The sequence below is a fragment of the Cetorhinus maximus genome, chromosome 12 (genome assembly GCF_964194155.1).
Source record: "Cetorhinus maximus chromosome 12, sCetMax3.hap1.1, whole genome shotgun sequence".
Taxonomy (NCBI): Eukaryota; Metazoa; Chordata; class Chondrichthyes; order Lamniformes; family Cetorhinidae; genus Cetorhinus; species Cetorhinus maximus.
The window spans coordinates 26643923-26661187 of record NC_135890.1 but is presented as its reverse complement, the minus strand read 5'-3'; the positions used below and the strand labels follow the sequence as shown (position 1 = coordinate 26661187).

Here is a 17265-nt window from a genome sequence, read left to right as displayed (position 1 = left end):
GCAGCCATTTGAGTGCATGATGCCATGATGAGAGTTTGATATTGGAGGGAATTGAAGGATGACTTAGCCTGACGGAGCGGATGAGATCATTCATCCTCTTCCTGCACTGGATGGCATTTTGGACGCGATTTCCAGCCCCACTGATCCGCTCTGCGATAGCCTCCCAGGCCAGAGAGGTGATGCTGCTGCACTCCCTGCAGCCATCCCTGGGATATGGGACTTGCCTGTGCACCTGCACTCCTCCGATCAAGGCCTGGAGGGTCTGGTGGGTGAAGCAGGGTGCTGCCTTCTTCTTGAGACACTCGGCCTTCTTCTAATGTCTGCAAGACATCTCTGCCCATGTCCAGAAGACAAGTGGTCTGGAGAGAGTGAGATTATATGTTCTACTGGCCTTTAAGTATGGCACCCAGACCTTCGACCCCGCCAGCTGACTGCAGGCGGACGAATCAACACCCGATCTGCCAGGTCATTTGGCTCGATACTCGCCTATACATAATTAATAACCATCCAAGAATGAATCGGGCATGAGTTTCCGCCATTCTGGTCAGTGGGGTGGGCGCCACCAAAACCGCCTGCCACCGCACTTAGTCTCATGAATGGAAAATTCCACCCAAGGAGTCTGCATTGGGACATAGGTTAAGTGAGTGGGCAAAAAATTGGCAGATGGTGTATAATGTGGGAAAATGTGAATTTGTCCACTTAGGCAGGAAAAATAGAAAAGCAGCATGTTATTTAAATGGGGAGAGATTGCAGAAATCTGAGATACAGAGAGATCTTGGTGTTCTGGTACATGAATCAGGAAAAGTAAGTATGCAGGTACAGCAGGTGATTAGGAAGGCAAATGGAATATTGTCATTTGTTGCAAGGGGAATGGAAAATAAAAGTAGGGATGTTTTGCTACAGTTGTACAGGGCATTGGTGACACCACATCAAGTGTACTGTGTACACACAGTTCTGGTCTCCTTATTTAAGAAAGGATATAAACGTGTTAGAAGCAATTCAGAGAAGATTCACTCGACTGATACCTGGGATTGGAGGATGGGGGGAGCGGCAGTTATCTTATGACGAAAGGCTGGAGAGGCTGGGCTTGTATCCATTGGAGATTAAAAGATTGAGAGGTGATCTTATTGAAACATATAAGATCCTGAGGGGACTTGACAGGGTGGATGCTGAAAGGATGTTTCCCTTTAAGGGAGAGACTGGAACTAGGGGATGCAGTTCAAAAATAAGGGGTCTCCCATTTAAGACAGAGATGAGAAGGATTTTTTTTTCTGGGAGCTGTGAATCTTTGGAACTTTCTTCCCCAGAGAGCAGTGGAGGCAGGGTCAATGAATATTTTTATGGCAGAGGTCGATAGATAGATAGATTCTTGACTAACAAGGGAGTCAAAGGTAGGTATTGGGGTTAGGCGGAATGTGGAGCTGAGGTCACAATCATATCAACCATGATCCTATTGAATGATGGAGCAAGCTCAAGGGGCCCTGCACCTGCTCTTAATTCACATGTTTGTATGTCAGAAGTTGTTCTTCAAATTGGGGACTATTAAAATATGATTAAATAACCATTTCTATACCATTGAAGTATAATTAACTCTGTTAAATAACTGTTAGATAACCTCGTTAACTGTTCAATGACATTCAATGACCTTAACTTTATCAACTGTTAATAATTTGTTAATTGCATGCTTTAGTGATTGATTAGAAGAAGGTCACACCTAATTCCAGGCAAACAAGGACACAGTGATCTGTGTAAAATAATGGTTGGTTGAAACTAGACAATAAAGTGAGCCAATGAGTTTTGGCTGATGCAAGGAAGTACATGCACAACAGAGCCATAAGAAAATGACTATAAATGAAAGTGTACAAACAGAACAAAACACAGCAGATTTGAACAAGACATAAAATGTTGTCCAGAGACTCAGGCCTGGTAATACTGATTCTGTTAATTGTTGCTTGAATATAGCGATTGATTCTGGTAATGTTGCAATCAAGTCTAGTTACATCCAATTGGGACTGCCAAATTGAATCATTGGTAGGGTAATTTAGGATCGAGCACTGCTGTTTCAAGTGGACCTTATAACAATGCATTACTAACATATAGATCAAGTCAAATTATTCATTAAACTTTTCCTAACACAAGATTTTGAACATGTACTTTTAAAAGAATGAATTGTAGGCTTAAAAACTCACTGCAGCTTTTGGCAGTCTTTCAAAGTCTTTTTTAAACATTGCCAGTTCCTCTTGTAAACTGTAAACAAAACAGAAATAGTATTCAATCTGTTGAAATAACAGTAACATTAATCACTAAAAGGAAATTCAGTTTACGCTTAATTCAAGGTCCTTTAATTTGAAATATCTAATAATAGTTCTAACTATTATTTTGTTCTTTTACTTACATTGTTTAACTCAAATTATTCAGTAATCCAAAATTTTTAGTGCGAAGAAATGATTTTGTTTGAGCAGGAATAGCTTAAAATGGGGTGAATAATTAGACTACAGAGTGAAAGCTCCAAACAGGATGTTCTCCACATTGAAAAGCTTTTTTATATATATCCAGGTAGAAATTCCTTTTGGCGCATTTGCGGACCCTAAATTAAGCAAAACATTGTAAGCATGCACCAAAAACCAATAGCCAAAACCTCACTCAAAATTGGAATTTTGGACAAACATAGAAAACGCTGGAAAAACTCAGCAGGTCTGACAGCATCTGTGGAGACAGAAAAACAGAGTTGACGTTTTGAGTCTGTATGATCCTTCTTCAGAGCTACCTGGAATTTGGGTATCATTTTAATAATAAAGTTGCTGCTGTACCTCCTTGAGGCAGGAGTAGTATAATTGTTATGGTACTGGACTAATGAACCAGAAGTCACAAGTTCAAATTGTATCATATTATCATTTAAACAATCACAAATTCTGCTGGATTATTAAGTACATGATTTACTAACACTCTTCAAGGAAGAGGATCTTCCACCCAACCTACCTTTGACTCCACTCCTACATGTCCTGAATTGTCCAATACTGTGCCATAAGTGAAGCGTATATCCAAGAACATAAGAAATAGGAGGAATATGCTATTTTGCCTTTGAGCTTACTCTGCCATTTGATAAGATCATGGCTAATTCTCTAGCTCAACTTCACCTTTTTGCACAATTATCACCTCGACCTTACTGCAATATCCCCATCTCCCTTGATTCACTTCATATCCAAAAACATTGATCTCAAGTTTGAATGTACTCAATGACTGAGCATCCACAGTCCTCTAGGGTATTGAATTTAAAATATTCATAACCCTTTAAGCAAATAAATTTCAAAAATCATAAATTGCTGGGCTCATATTCTAAGATCCCTAGTTCTACACTCCTCAGCAGGGAGAAACATCCTCCCAACATTTAGCTTGTTAAACCCCTTAAAATGTTTAGAATTTTACTGAGATCACCTCGCATTCTTCTAAACTCTAGGGAATATAGGCCAAGTCTACTCAATGTTTCCTCATAGTACAAATCCCATATCTCATGAATCAGTTTAGTGAACCTTCATTGCATTCCTTCTAAAGCAAGTGCATCCTTCCTGGGGTAAGGAGACCAAAACTCTTGTACTCCAAGTGTTTTGTAATAAGGACTAGTATATATTTGTTTTCCTAATTGCTTGTGGCACCTGGATGTCAGCATCCTAGGATTCATATACAAGGACACCCACTTTCCTTTGAATATCAATATTTGCCATTCTCTCACTTTTAATTCTATTGTTTCAACCAAAGTGCTTAATCTAACATTTCTCCACATTATATCCCATCTGCCACATTCCTGCCACTTACTTAACCTGTCAATATCCCTTTGAAGTCTCCTTGTGTCCGCACAGCTTACTTTCTACATAGCTTTGTATTGTCGATAAACTTGGATGCTTTATACTCTATCCCCTCATCAGAAGTACTTGGCCGTAAATTGTTTTAAGCTGTCGTGAGGTCATGAAAGGTGCTACAAAAAGGCTACTTCTTTATTTCTCAGTGTACTACATATCATTGTTCATTACTTAAAAATATAATTGGAATATTTGCGTGACATGCAAATGTGAAGAAACTAGCCAAACCCTTGTGAATCATTGAGATAAAAGCAAAATACTGCAGATGCTGGAAATCTGAAACAAAAACAAAAATAGCTGGAAAAACTCAGCAGGTCTGACAGCATCTGCGGAGAGGAACACAGTTAACGTGTCGAGTCCATATGATTCTTCATCATAAGTAAGGAAATATAGAAATGAGGTGAAATATAAGCTGGTAGAGCGGGGTGGGACAGGTAGAGCTGCATAGAGGGCCAGTGATAGGTGCAGGCAAAGAAGAGATTGCCAAAGATGTCATAGACAAAAGGACAAAGGGGTGTTGGCGGTAGTGATATTATCTAAGGAGTGTGCTAATGGAGACATTAAGGGTAGCAAGCAGGACAAGCAAGTGGCAGATGGCCCTAGTGGGGGTGGGGTGGGGGGAGCTATCGAAATTGGCTAAAAAGGCTAAAACAATAGATCTAAATAAATTTTAAAATAGGTGGAAAAAGAAAAACATATTTTTTTAAAATTATAAATTATTGGAAAAAGGGGATCGGAAAAGGGGTGGGGATGGAGGAGAGAGTTCATGATCTAAAGTTGTTGAACTCAATATTCAGTCCGGAAGGCTGTAAAGCGCCTAGTCAGAAGATGAGGTGCTGTTCCTCCAGTTTGCGTTGAGCTTCACTGGAACATTGCAGCAGGCCAAGGATGGACATGTGGGCATGAGAGCAGGGTGATGTGTTGAAAAGGCAAGCGACAGGGAGATCTGGGTCAGGCTTGTGGACAGACCGAAGGTGTTCCGCAATGCGGTCACGCAGTCTGCGTTTGGTCTCTCCAATGTAGAGAAGACTGCATTGGGAGCAGCAAATGCAGTAGACTAAATTGAGGGAAGTGCATGTAAAGTGCTGCTTCACTTGAAAGGAGTGTTTGGGCCCTTGGACGGTGAGGAGGGGCAGGTGTTGCACCTTCTGCAGTTGCATGGGAAGGTGCGATGGGAGGGGGTTGAAGAAGATGGAGGAGTGGACCAGGGTGTCCTGGAGGGAACGATCCCTGCGGAAAGCCGCCGGGGGGGTGAAGGGAAGAAGTGTTTGGTGGTGGCGTCATGCTGGAGTTGGCAGAAATGGCGGAGGATGATCCTTTGAACACGGAGGCTGGTGGGATGATAAGTGAGGACAAGGGCAAGGAATGCCTACATTGAAGAAGTACTGCTCTTCTCTCCGACAGGATTTCCGCTTGTCTCTTTTGCCCTGTTCCCCTTCATTGCTTTCCATTTCTCTCCTGGTGTTTGACAAAGTGTTTACTAAAACCCAATTTCACAGCCATATTTCCTTCCTCAGTGTCTGTCTCCGTCTCCGACTTACCCTACATGGATTTCAACTGAAGTTCCCTCCCTCATGTTTCGAACGCACCCAGGATTACAGGTATCTCCGTGTCACAACGCTCCTCGGACTGCTGTTCTTGTCGCATCCTGAGATCCACACTCAGTGCCATGTGCCGCCATATGAACACACTCGACCTCTTCCTCCAGCAGCACCGACTCACCCTATCTTTAAGCTGTCCTTGCCCCCAATTTCATTTTAATCTTCGTCTCATCCGACACCTCAACAAGAAACTTTGTCTCTTTCATTCAGGTGCAAACGAACGCAAGCTCCAACAACTCATCGACACCAACGCCCATCCAGGACCCTCCACCCCTGCCCATCCCCCTGACCTCATCCCGTTTTCCAATCCCAGCCCCGGCCATGTATTCACCATACCCCCTGATCTTCCCCTCCCTGATGCTGAACATTCAGTACTCAGCAAAGGACTCAGTTTCATACCCTTACGCCCTCACCTCAATGAATTTCAGACTCGGCACGATGCTGAACTCTTCTTCTGCCGCCTTCGTCTCCGTGCTCACTTCTTTGGGCAGGAGTCCTCTCCCCGTTCAACGGATCCTTTTACCCGCCTCCAATATTCTCCCTCCAACTGGACCCCTCCCTCTGTATTCTTACCTGCTCTTGATCTTTTCATTGAGAACTGTCGGCGTGACATCAGTCATCTCAATTTCTCTGCTCCTCTCACCCACCCTAACCTGTCTCTTTCTGAACTTGCCGCACTCCATTCTCTCAGGTTCAACCCTGACTTTGTCATCAAACCTGCTGACAAGGGTGGTGCTGTTGTTGTCTGGTGCACTGACCTCTACCTCACAGAGGCTGAGCGTCAACTTGCAGACGCTTCCTCCTACTTCCCCCTGGACCATGACCCCACCACTGAACATCAAGCCATTGTTTCCAGGACTGTCACTGACCTCATCTCCTCTGGAGATCTTCCCTCCACAGCTTCCAACCTCATAGTTTCCCAACCTCAGACGGCCCGCTTCTACATCCTACCCAAAATCCACAAACAGGACTGTCCCGGCAGACCGATCGTGTCAGCCTGTTCCTGCCCCAGGGAACTCATTTCTTGCAATCTTGACTCTATTCTCTCTCCCCTTGTCCAGTCTCTTCCCACCTACATCCGTGATTCCTCTCACGCCCTACATTATATCAATAATTTCCAGTTCCCTGGACCCAACCGCCTCCTCTTCACCATGGACGTCCAATCCTTCTACACCTCCATCCCCCAACGGGATGGTCTGAGGGCTCTCCACTTCTTCCTCGAACAGAGGCCTGAACAATCCCCATCCACCACTACTCTCCTCGTTTGGCTGAACTTGTTCTTTCACTGAACAATTTCTCCTTAAACTCCTCTCACTTCCTCCAGATAAAAGGTGTGGCTATGGGTCCCAGTTATGCCTGTCTCTTTACGGGATATGTGGAACATTCCTTGTTCCAGTCCTACTCTGGCCCCCTCCCACAACTCTTTCTCCGGCACATCGATGACTGCTTCGGTGCCGCTTCATGCTCTCATCTGGACCTGGAAAAATTTATTAAGTTTGCTTCCAATTTCCACGCCTTTATCATTTTCACGTGGTCCATCACTGACACTTCCTTTCCCTTCCTTGACCTCTCTGTCTCAATTTCTGGTGATAGACTGTCCACCAATATTCATTACAAGCCTATCGACTCCCAAGGCTACCTTCACTACAGCTCATCACACCCCGCTTCCTGTAAGGACTCCATCCCATTCTCTCAGTTCCTTTGCCTCCGTCACATCTGTTCTGATGATGCCACTTTCAAAAACAGTTCCTCTGACATGTCTTCCTTCTTCCTTAACCGAGGTTTTCCACCCATGGTGGTTGACAGGGCCCTCAACCGTGTGTCCGGCCCAACTCCCGCACATCCGCTCTCACACCTTCCTCTCTCTCACAGAACCATGATAGGGTCCCCCTTGTCCTCACTTATCACCCCACCAGCCTCCGCATTCAAAGGATCATCCTCTGCCATTTCCGCCATCTCCAGCATGATGCCATCACCAAACACATCTTCCCTTCACCCCCCCGGCGGCATTCCGCAGGGATCGTTCCCTCCGGGACACCCTGGTCCACTTCTCCATCATCCCCTGCACCTCAACCCCCTTCCACGGCACCTTCCCTTGCAACTGCAGAAGGTGCAACGCCTGCCCCTTTACTTCCCCCCTCCTCACCGTCCAAGGGCCCAAACAATCCTTTCAAGTGAAGGAGCATTTCACTTGTACTTCCCTCAATTTAGTCTACTGTATTCGCTGCTCCCAATGCAGTCTCCTCTACATTGGAGAGACCAAACGCAGACTGGGTGACCGCTTTGCGGAACACCTTTGGTCTGTCTGCAAGCATGACCCAGACCTCCCTGTCACTTGCCATTTCAACACACCACCCTGCTCTCATGCCCACATGTCCGTCCTTGGCCTGCTGCAATGTTCCAGTGAAGCTAAACGCAAATTGGAGGAACAGCACCTCATCTTCCGACTAGGGGCACATTACAGCCTTCCGGACTTAATATTGAGTTCAACAATTTCAGATCATGAACTCTCTCCTCCATCCCCACCCCCTTTCCGATCCCCCTTTTTCCAATAATTTATAATTTAAAAAAAATATATTTTTCTTTTCCCACCTATTTTAAAATTTATTTAGATCTATTGTTTTATCACCACCTTTTAGCCCATTTCGATCGCTTCCCACCACCCCACACCCACTAGGGCCATCTGCCACTTGCTTGTCCTGCTTGCTACCCTTAATGTCTCCATTAGCACATTCCTTAGATAATATCACCACCGTCAACACCCCTTTGTCCTTTTGTCTACGACATATTTGGTAATCTCTTCTTTGCCTGCACCTATCACTGGCCCTCTATCCAGCGCTACCTGTTCCACCCCCCTCTATCAGCTTATATTTCACCTTATTTCTATATTTCCTTAGTTATGATGAAGAGTCATATGGACTCGGAACGTTAACTGTGTTCCTCTCCACAGATGCTGTCAGACCTGCTGAGTTTTTCCAGCTATTTTTGTCCTTGTGACTCATTGCTGGTTAAGACTTTTCCCTCGCGGAATAGCTATTCACTTGGGACTTGAGAATTAAAATTGGATTAAATATGGGGGAATGCTGCACATCTAATACTAAAGGTGTAAAACAGATGAGCATAAAACTGAAATGGCATCATGTGAATTCCAGACATCAAAAAGACTCTGCAAATAAGTGGAAGTGTCTTTCAAGCTTTTGTAAACTGACAATGTCATAGAAGCTCAGATAAAGACTCATGAGAACAAGGAACAATGGATTTGTATGCCCTTGATTCCAAAAATCTTCCAGCAATGGGAAAGTTCTTTTTATAACCACATCAAAAACAACTTGGTCTTTTAAATTAGTAGGAGCAAAATATGTTCTTTTCCACATTGTAAACAAATTCTAACTAAATTCTTCTGATTGGAATGGAACCAGATTTAACAAAAATTACTTCCATCATCATTTTCCATAATTTACTAACCATTAAAATTTGGATTATCTTCTAGGCAATGGAATATTACATATAAATTTTGGTAATTACTTTGATTTTTTTTAAAAAACTGGCCCACTCTACAATGCCAAAAATGCTTTTCAGCATAAATTTTGCCAAGAACAGAGGAAAGGACTATTGATTCCTCGAGACTGATATTTTGTTGTTCTGTCGCAACATGTTTGGCACCAAACATAAACATCACAATGTGGAATATTTTCAGCACAATTGGAAGTCACAAATAAAACAAAAATATTCTTAAAAACTATTTAGGAAACTTGTTCTGCAAGTTATGAAATTTAAAAACTGCACCCAATTATCTGAAATGCTGTGTTTATATATAATCAATACATGATGGTGGCAATAACCCCTCTCTTGTCAAAAACATGGGTCAGTATTTTTAGGATGGCGGGGTTTCAATAATTGGCCAATTAAGGGCCTCAACTGGGGCAAGGGCTGGTGGGCCGTTCGAGGCCTTGCCCTTCGCAGTGTAAAATTGCAGTGAGGTCAAGGCAGGCGGGAATCCAGCAGGAAGCCTGTCCAAGGAATTTTACGCTCAACCCCCGCCTACAAACCCATCGACAAGGGGGAGTAAAATTCTGCCCATTATTACCAAATCCTTACTAACCATAGATAATGTGTAGTAAGAAAATAAACTTTTGCTCCAAAAATTAAAATGCATTAATCAATGCACCACAATTCTAAAATGTAGCCAAATGTAACCTGCTAGACTTTTAATTGCTAACCTCCTGCATACAACAGTGACTACACTTTAAATATACTTCATTGGCTGTAAAGGGCTTTGAGACATACGGTGGTCACGAATTGCACTTTCTAAATGTGTCTTTTTCTCTTTAGACTTATGTGTAAAGCATAATAAGAATAACAGTATGTTGTAGGCTTCTAATCAGATCACCAGTCAGCCAAAGTTGCACATTATAAATTTCCTTGATGTTTTCATCAATCCTAAATTAATCCCTTGTCCAACTCTTTAACCCTGATCAACCATGGCTCCATTTCAGTGAGCCCTGGAATGCCACATTCAGCATGTTGCTCCACAGTTCAGTCAGCAATCATGAAAGATAAAAGCAAAATACTGCGGATGCTGGAAATCTGAAATAAAAACAGAAGAAGCTGGAGAAACTCACTATGTCTGACAGCATCTGTGGAGAGAGAAACAGAGTTAACATTTCGAGCCTGTATGACTTCTTCAGAGCTAAAGAGTAGAAATGTGATGAAACTTTACTGTTCAAGGTGGGTGGAGAAGGTGAAACTGGATAGAAGGCCAGCGATAGGTGGGGGCTAAGGAGAGACTGACAAAGATGTCATGGACAAAAGGACACATCTCTCTGCAATGGCTGCTGCCTGGCCTATTATACCTTGTTTGTATTCATTCACGGGATGTGGGTTTTGCTGGCTGGGCCAGGAATTATTGCCCATCCCTAGCTGCCTTTGAAAAGGTGGTGGTGAGCTACCTTCTTGAACTGCTGCAGTCCCATGTAGTGTAGGTATACCCACAGTGCTATTAGGGAGGGAGTTCCAGGATTTTGACCCAGCGACAGTGAAGGAATGGCGATATATGTCCAAGTCAGGGGTGAGTGACTTGGAGGGGAACTTCCAGGTGGTGGTGTGTTATGAGACAGCCTTTTGGTAAAGCGGAGTTATTTAAAAATCCCACAGGGAATCCTTAAACAACTGTCATAACCTATATTTTTAATCTCATGTTTGAGATGCAACTCTAAATTCAGGAATCAAACCACCAGTTCGCAAGAGGTTTTATATTAAACTAAATGAAATAATTCATTAATTTACACAAGTTAAATATATACACATGGCTACAAATTACTACTGTCATAACTTTTAACAGATTCCCAAACTAATCTCCATTAAGGCAACATCAACCCATAGACTTAACCAGACACCAGGCAAGCATTTTTAGCTTACAAATTCAAAATGAGTTTCCTTTCACTTTGGTTCCTGTGAAGATACTTGTAGGCTTATGGCTACTTTGATCTTAAATTGCCTCTGCTCTGCACATGTGAAAACTGCTGAAGTTATACCTAGCACAACTCATTGAATGTAAATTTTCATTGTATCACCAGCCTCTTCTCTTGTAACAATACAACTCCTTTCATAGCACCAATTTTATTAGTAATATAAACATATTACTTGGTCTTGGCTAGCTAAGTGCCAGATTTCACTCGCCTTCTTGAATTCTCTATTCAAAAATTGCAAATACACTCTACCTCTCTGTTTACATCTCAAAACTAGCACACATCAAAGCATCCAGGCTAGCTGGCTTTAGTCCAATTAAGACATACCCACAGACTAAGCCTCTATTTTAAAAGAAAAATATTTTCCAATAATATTATATTCATTAAAGGCTCCAAGACAGGTGTTCCCATCTATCTGCTGCCCTTGTCCTTCTAGTCATGGGTTTGGAAGGTGCTGTCTAAGGAGTCTCGGTCAATTACTGCAGTGCATCTTGTAGATGGTACAGACTGCTGCTACTGTATGTTGGTGGTGGAGGGATTGAATATTTGTGGATGTGGTGCCATTCAAGCGGGCTGCTTTTTCCTGGATGGTGTCAAGCTTCTTGAGTGCTGTGGGAGGTAGACTCATCCAGGTAAGTAGGGTGTATTCCATCACACGCCTGAATTGTGCCTTGTAGACGGGGGACAGGCTTTGGGGAGTCAGGAGGTGAGCTATTCATTGCAGGATTCCTAGTCTCTGACCTGCTCTTGTAGCCACGTATTTATATGGCTAGTCCAGTTCAGTTTCTGGTCAATGGGAACCCCCCAGGATGTTGATAGTGGGGAATTCAGTGATGATGATGCCATTGAATGTCAAGGGGTGATGGTTAGATTCTCTCTTGTTGGAGGTGGTGATTGCCTGGCACTTGTCTGGCGTGAATGTTACTTGTCATTTGTCAGCCATGCCTGGGTATTGTCCAGGCCTGCTGCATTTGGACATGACTGCTTCAGTATCTGAGGAGTTGTAAATGGTGCTGAACATTGTGCAATCATCAACGAACATCCCCACTTCTGACCTTATGATGGAAGGAAGGACATTGATGAAGCAGCTGAAGATGGTTGGGCTGAGGACACTACCCTGAGGAACTCCTGCAGTCATGTCCTGGAGCTGAGGTAACTGGCCTCCAACAACCACAACCATTTTCCTTTGTGCTAGGTATGAATCCGACCAGTGGAGAGTTTTCCTCCTGATTCCCATTGACACCAGTTTTGCTAGGGCTCCTTGATGCCACACTGGGTCAAATGCTGCCTTGATGTCAAGGGCAATCACTCTCACCTCACCTTGGGAGTTCAGTTCTTTTGTCCATGTTTGAACCAAGGCTGTAATGAGGTCAGGAGCTGAGTAGCCCTGGCGGAACTCAAACTGGGCATCAGTGAGCAGGTTATTGCTAAATAAGTGCCGCTTGATAGCACCGTTGATGACCCTTTCCATTACTTTACTGATGATCGTAGTAGACTGATGGGGCGGTAATTGGCCTGGTTGGATTTGTCCTGCATTTTGTGTACAGGACATACCTGGGCAATTTTCCACTTAGCCGGTTAGACGCTAGTGTTGTTGCTGTACTGGGACAGCTTGGCTAGGGGTGCAGCAAGTTCTGGAGCACAAGTCCTTGGTACAATTGCCGGAACATTGTCATAGCCTTTGCAGTATCCAGTGCCTTCAGCCGTTTCTTGATATCACGTGGAGTGAATCGAATTGGCTGAAGACTGGCACCTATGATGCTGGGGACCTCCGGAGGAGGCCGAGATGGATCCTACACTCTGCACTTCTGACTGAAGATTGTCGCAAATGCTTCAGCCTTATCTTTTGCACTGATGTGCCGGGCTCCCCCATCATTTGAGGGTGGGGATATTTGTGGAGCCTCCTCCTCCAGTGAGTTGTTTAATTGTCCACCACCATTCACGACTCGATGTGGCAGGGCTGCAGAGCTTAGATCTGATCCGTTGGTTGTGGGATGGCTTAGCTCTGTCTATCACTTACTGCTTATGCTGTTTGGCACGCAAGTAGTTCTGTGTTATAGCTTCACCAGGTTGATACCTCATTTTTAGGTATGCCTGGTGCTGCTTCTGGCATGCCCTCCTGCACTCTTCATTGAACCAGGGTTGATCCCCTGACCTGTTGGTAATGGTAGAGTAGGGGATATGCCAAGCCCAGAGGTTACAGATTGTGTTCGAGTACAATTCTGCTGCTGCTGATGGCCCACAGCGCCTCATGGATGCCCAGTCTTGAGTTGCTTGTTCTGTTCGAAATCTATTCCATTTAGCATGGTGGTAGTGTCACACAACACTATGAAGGGGATCCTCAATGTGAAGGTGGGACATGCTCTCCACAACGACTGTGTGGTGGTCATGCCTACTGATACTGTCATGGACAGATGCATCTGCGGTAGGGAGGTTGGTGAGGATGAGGTCAAGTATGTTTTTCCCTCTTGTTGGTTACCTTACCACCTGCCGCAGACCCAGTCTAGCAGCTATGTCCTTTAGGACTCGGCCAGCTGTGGTGCGACCGAGTCAATCTTGGTGATGAACATTGAAGTCCCACACCCAAAGTACATTCTGCAACCTTGCCACCCTCAGTGCTTCCTCCAAGTGGTGTTCAACATGGAGGAGTACTGATTCATCAGCTGAAGGAGGCACGGTACGTGGTAATCAGCTGGAGGTTTCCTTGCCCACGTTTGACCTGATGCCCTGAGACTTCATGGGGTCTGGAGTCGATGTTGAGGACTCCAGGACAACTTCCTCACGACTGTATACCACCATGCCGCCATCTCTGCTGGATCTGTCATGCCGGTCGGACAGGGAATACCCAGGGATGGTGATGGTGGTGTCTGGAACATTATCTGTCAGGTATGATTCCATGAGGATGACTATGTCAGGCTGTTGCTTGAACAGTCTGTGAGGCAGCTCTCCCAATTTTGGCACTAGCCGCCAGATGTTAGTAGGGAGGACTTTGTAGGGTCGACAGGGTTGAGTTTGCTGTTGTCGTTTCTCGTGTTTAGGTCGATGCTGGGTGGTCCGTGCGGTTTCATTCCTTTTTTGATACAACTGAGTGCCTTGCTAGGCCATTTCAGAGCGCATTTAAGAGTCAACCCCATTACTGGGCGTCTGGAGTCACGTGTTCATTAATGTTCACTAAGGACATTAGTGAACCAGATGGGTTTTTACAGCAATCGACAATGGTTTCATGGTCATCATTAGACTTTTAATTCCAGATTTTTATTGAATTCAAATTCCACCATCTGCAGTGGCGGGATTCAAACCCATGTCCCCAGAGCATTACCCTGGGTCTCTGGATTACCTGTCCAGCGACAATACTATACACCATCATCTCCCCTTCATGCCATCCCCTATACCCATTGTGTGTTTCCAAGAGCTTTTGTGTGGGTCTGTGTCAGCCATTATTTCAATATCCTGCACTGTGCCTTTTAATGTCTCTTCCTCAGAGAGTGACGAGTTTCGATGGGTCTCTGAAGGTTTGTTTGTTTTTCACCTTCAGCTTGGAAGGTGGCCTTGCATCTGTCTCATATCAAATTGCAAGGTTTCTAGTCAGTTGAAAGTTGAAAAGTTATATTTTCAAAACTAAAAGGGCATTGCCTTGTGACAGCATGTTGCTTGGTACCCTGCTGACTGCTCAGGCAGCCAGCAGCAATGCCCAACTTGGGTCAACATTACAATCAGGTAAATGAGGAGGTAGCATCAAGTTTACATGTTACCTGTCTCAACAGCAACAGGAGCTGGCAGGTCATGAACTATGGACCTGCACCTGAAAATGAGCCATAAGCAATTTTAGGCCACTATGTTTCTATGAGAGTAGGCATAAAGTAGGCAAGTCTGGCAAAGTACTAGTGTTTCATAGTATTTTCAGCACAGCCCAACAGATTCATGCCATTGTTTATGCTCCCAACCCATCATCTGGCTCCATCAACATGAACAATAAAGCAGTTAAATTCTTTGGCAAAGTGGAGAGATTTTCTGGTTTTGTGTCCATGATCACAGAATCCCCTGGGCACAGCGGATATTAGAAAATCAAATGTTTTATTTTGTATTAGGCAAGGTAAGTATGTTTCCCTGCAATCCTTTAGTGTGTACACAGAAATTATTTTTCATACCCAATTACAAGTGTGTTGAAAGTCCTCTATATACTACATTTAATGTACTGGTGAACATACTCTGAAATATAGCCACATCTAACCAAGCTAAATCTAGTAATGGGAAATGAACCAGAACAGATAAGAAAATTAAATGTAGGGGAATATCTGGACATTAGCAATCACAACACAATATGGTTTAACACATAGATTAAGAAGGACATAAATAAAGCAAGGATCAAAGTATTGATTGAAAAAAGCTGATTTTAAGAGAATGAGGATGGAACTAGGGGAAATAAACTGGAAAAAATTTACTAACTAAGAAATAAAACAGCAGTGGGAAACATTTAAAACAAAGATCAATAGACTCCAGGAGAAATATATCCCACTAAAAAGCAAAAACAAACCAGCCAGTGACAATACACCGTGGATGAATAAAGAAATAAGGGAAAAATTGAAACTAAAGATAAAGGCACACATAATGTACATATTATAGTCTGATGTAATTTGTCACAGTGGCCATTCTACATGTCTGAGTATAGATAGTGATTGTTCAGTTATTACTGAAAATTTGAACAAGGGAGAGTATGGCATCATACCTCTTCCCCCATCCAGTTCTTATTCAACATCCACGTACAGGCATTTTCCAGAAGGAATTCACAAATTCAGGAACCCTAGTTGATTTCCTCTTCTTGGGTCTAGTCACATAGTCAATTTTTGTGACCCTAGATGAAATCAGTCAACTCAATACAAACAGTGAATCAAACAGGGCAGGTTTCTGGGTCAACCTATCCCAATCCCCATGCTTCTGCACACATGAATCTCCAAATACAAATCCCATAATTGATGTGTTTAAAGATGTATTTAAGGGAAAACTAGACAAGCATAAAAGGGAGAAGGAGATAGATGGAAGGTTAGATTTAGATGAGAAAAGATGGGAGGAGGCTTGAGTAGAACATAAATACTACAGGGACTGAGTGGGCTGAATGGCCTTTTACTGTGCCATAAATATCCTATGTAATTGACTCTCTAAACTAGGCATGGTGCTGATTTATGAGCTCGGTATCTGCAAGGGTAAGGTTGAATGACTGTGTCTTTAGGTGAATATCCTCTTCAATCTCTCCTGCAACTGGACCTTTTACTCCTGAAGACCTAGAAAGAGAAGAGAGGGTTAAGGATTATCAGTTAGTGACAAAGTTAGTGCAGACAAATGGGGAGCAGTTCTAAGTTTTGTCATGAGGTACATATGAGGGTGAGGGTTCAGTGAGCAGAGGAAAAGTGGTTAAAGCGGATAAGTGATCTGCGGAAACTGTCCTCCAACCTTGACAGTTGCAACACTTGTGATGTGATTTTTAGCCACTAGCTTCATTGCAATCTGTTACAATTGGTGCAGGACCTTACCGGATCATGCCCCTCCTTCAGTTCCCTGGTATTGTGCACCAGTTTGCTCGGAAGAAGAAAAGGATTGTGTTAATGTGTCATCTACAGAAAGGTTGTGAAGCTGCACATATCACAGCAGGATAGTGTAGATTATGTGTGATGGCCACAGATGTGCGAAAATGAAGGAGATATTTTTGAGGACAGGAGCAAGTGCAGAGTGTACAAGTAGCAAAAGAAGGAAGTTCGGTAAAATTTATTGCTTTGATTTTAGAGTGAGAGGAAGTGGGAGAGGGAAGTCTTGCAGGTACTAAGGTTACAGGGATAAGCAGACACTAAGAGAGATATGAATATGAATCTTACCTTAGCAATTCTAGTCAGATCATTGAATTTCTTGCTATATTGCAGCCAGGTCCTGGAAACAGCATGGAAATAGTACTTCCTTCCTCCTGGTCACCTCCTCCACAAGAGTTTCCAGAGTGGTGTCCGAAAATTGAGGGGCCCCTGTATAACATTTTCTAGCCACCATCTTAACTTTATAGGAATGACTCAAAGAAATGGTTCACAAATTGGGCCCCCCTTTAAGAGTTGTATGCTGCTTTTAATTGGCATCACAGCCACCCAATATCCTCCTCCCCTCCTCGTTGGTGAGCTGTCAATACACAGCATGGGTAACACTGTACACTTACCAATCATAATCAGCTGAAGCATAAACACCAATTTAGCTCTTGCTGCTATTATTGAGCATGCTGATTGATCGCTATGCCCATTGTATGCCCGTTTTCAATACATTCAATGTTTCAACCTATGATCAATTACACATTGCCTTTGCCAT

The 17265-nt window shown here is 43.5% G+C and overlaps 1 protein-coding gene across 3 annotated transcripts in view; it reads right to left on the bottom strand.

The window, feature by feature from the left end:
• ccdc146 (coiled-coil domain containing 146) overlaps positions 1-17265 on the bottom strand; it is a 151333-nt gene that overhangs the window by 84066 nt on the left and 50002 nt on the right. For 2 of the 3 annotated variants that reach the window (XM_078553226.1, XM_078553227.1), the window contains one exon: positions 2190-2247. In XM_078553226.1, coding sequence (XP_078409352.1) covers positions 2190-2247 — 58 coding nt within the window. Of the gene's footprint in view, positions 1-2189; positions 2248-16793; positions 17049-17265 lie in introns of those variants that run through there. The other variant, XM_078553228.1, reaches the window with a different exon arrangement.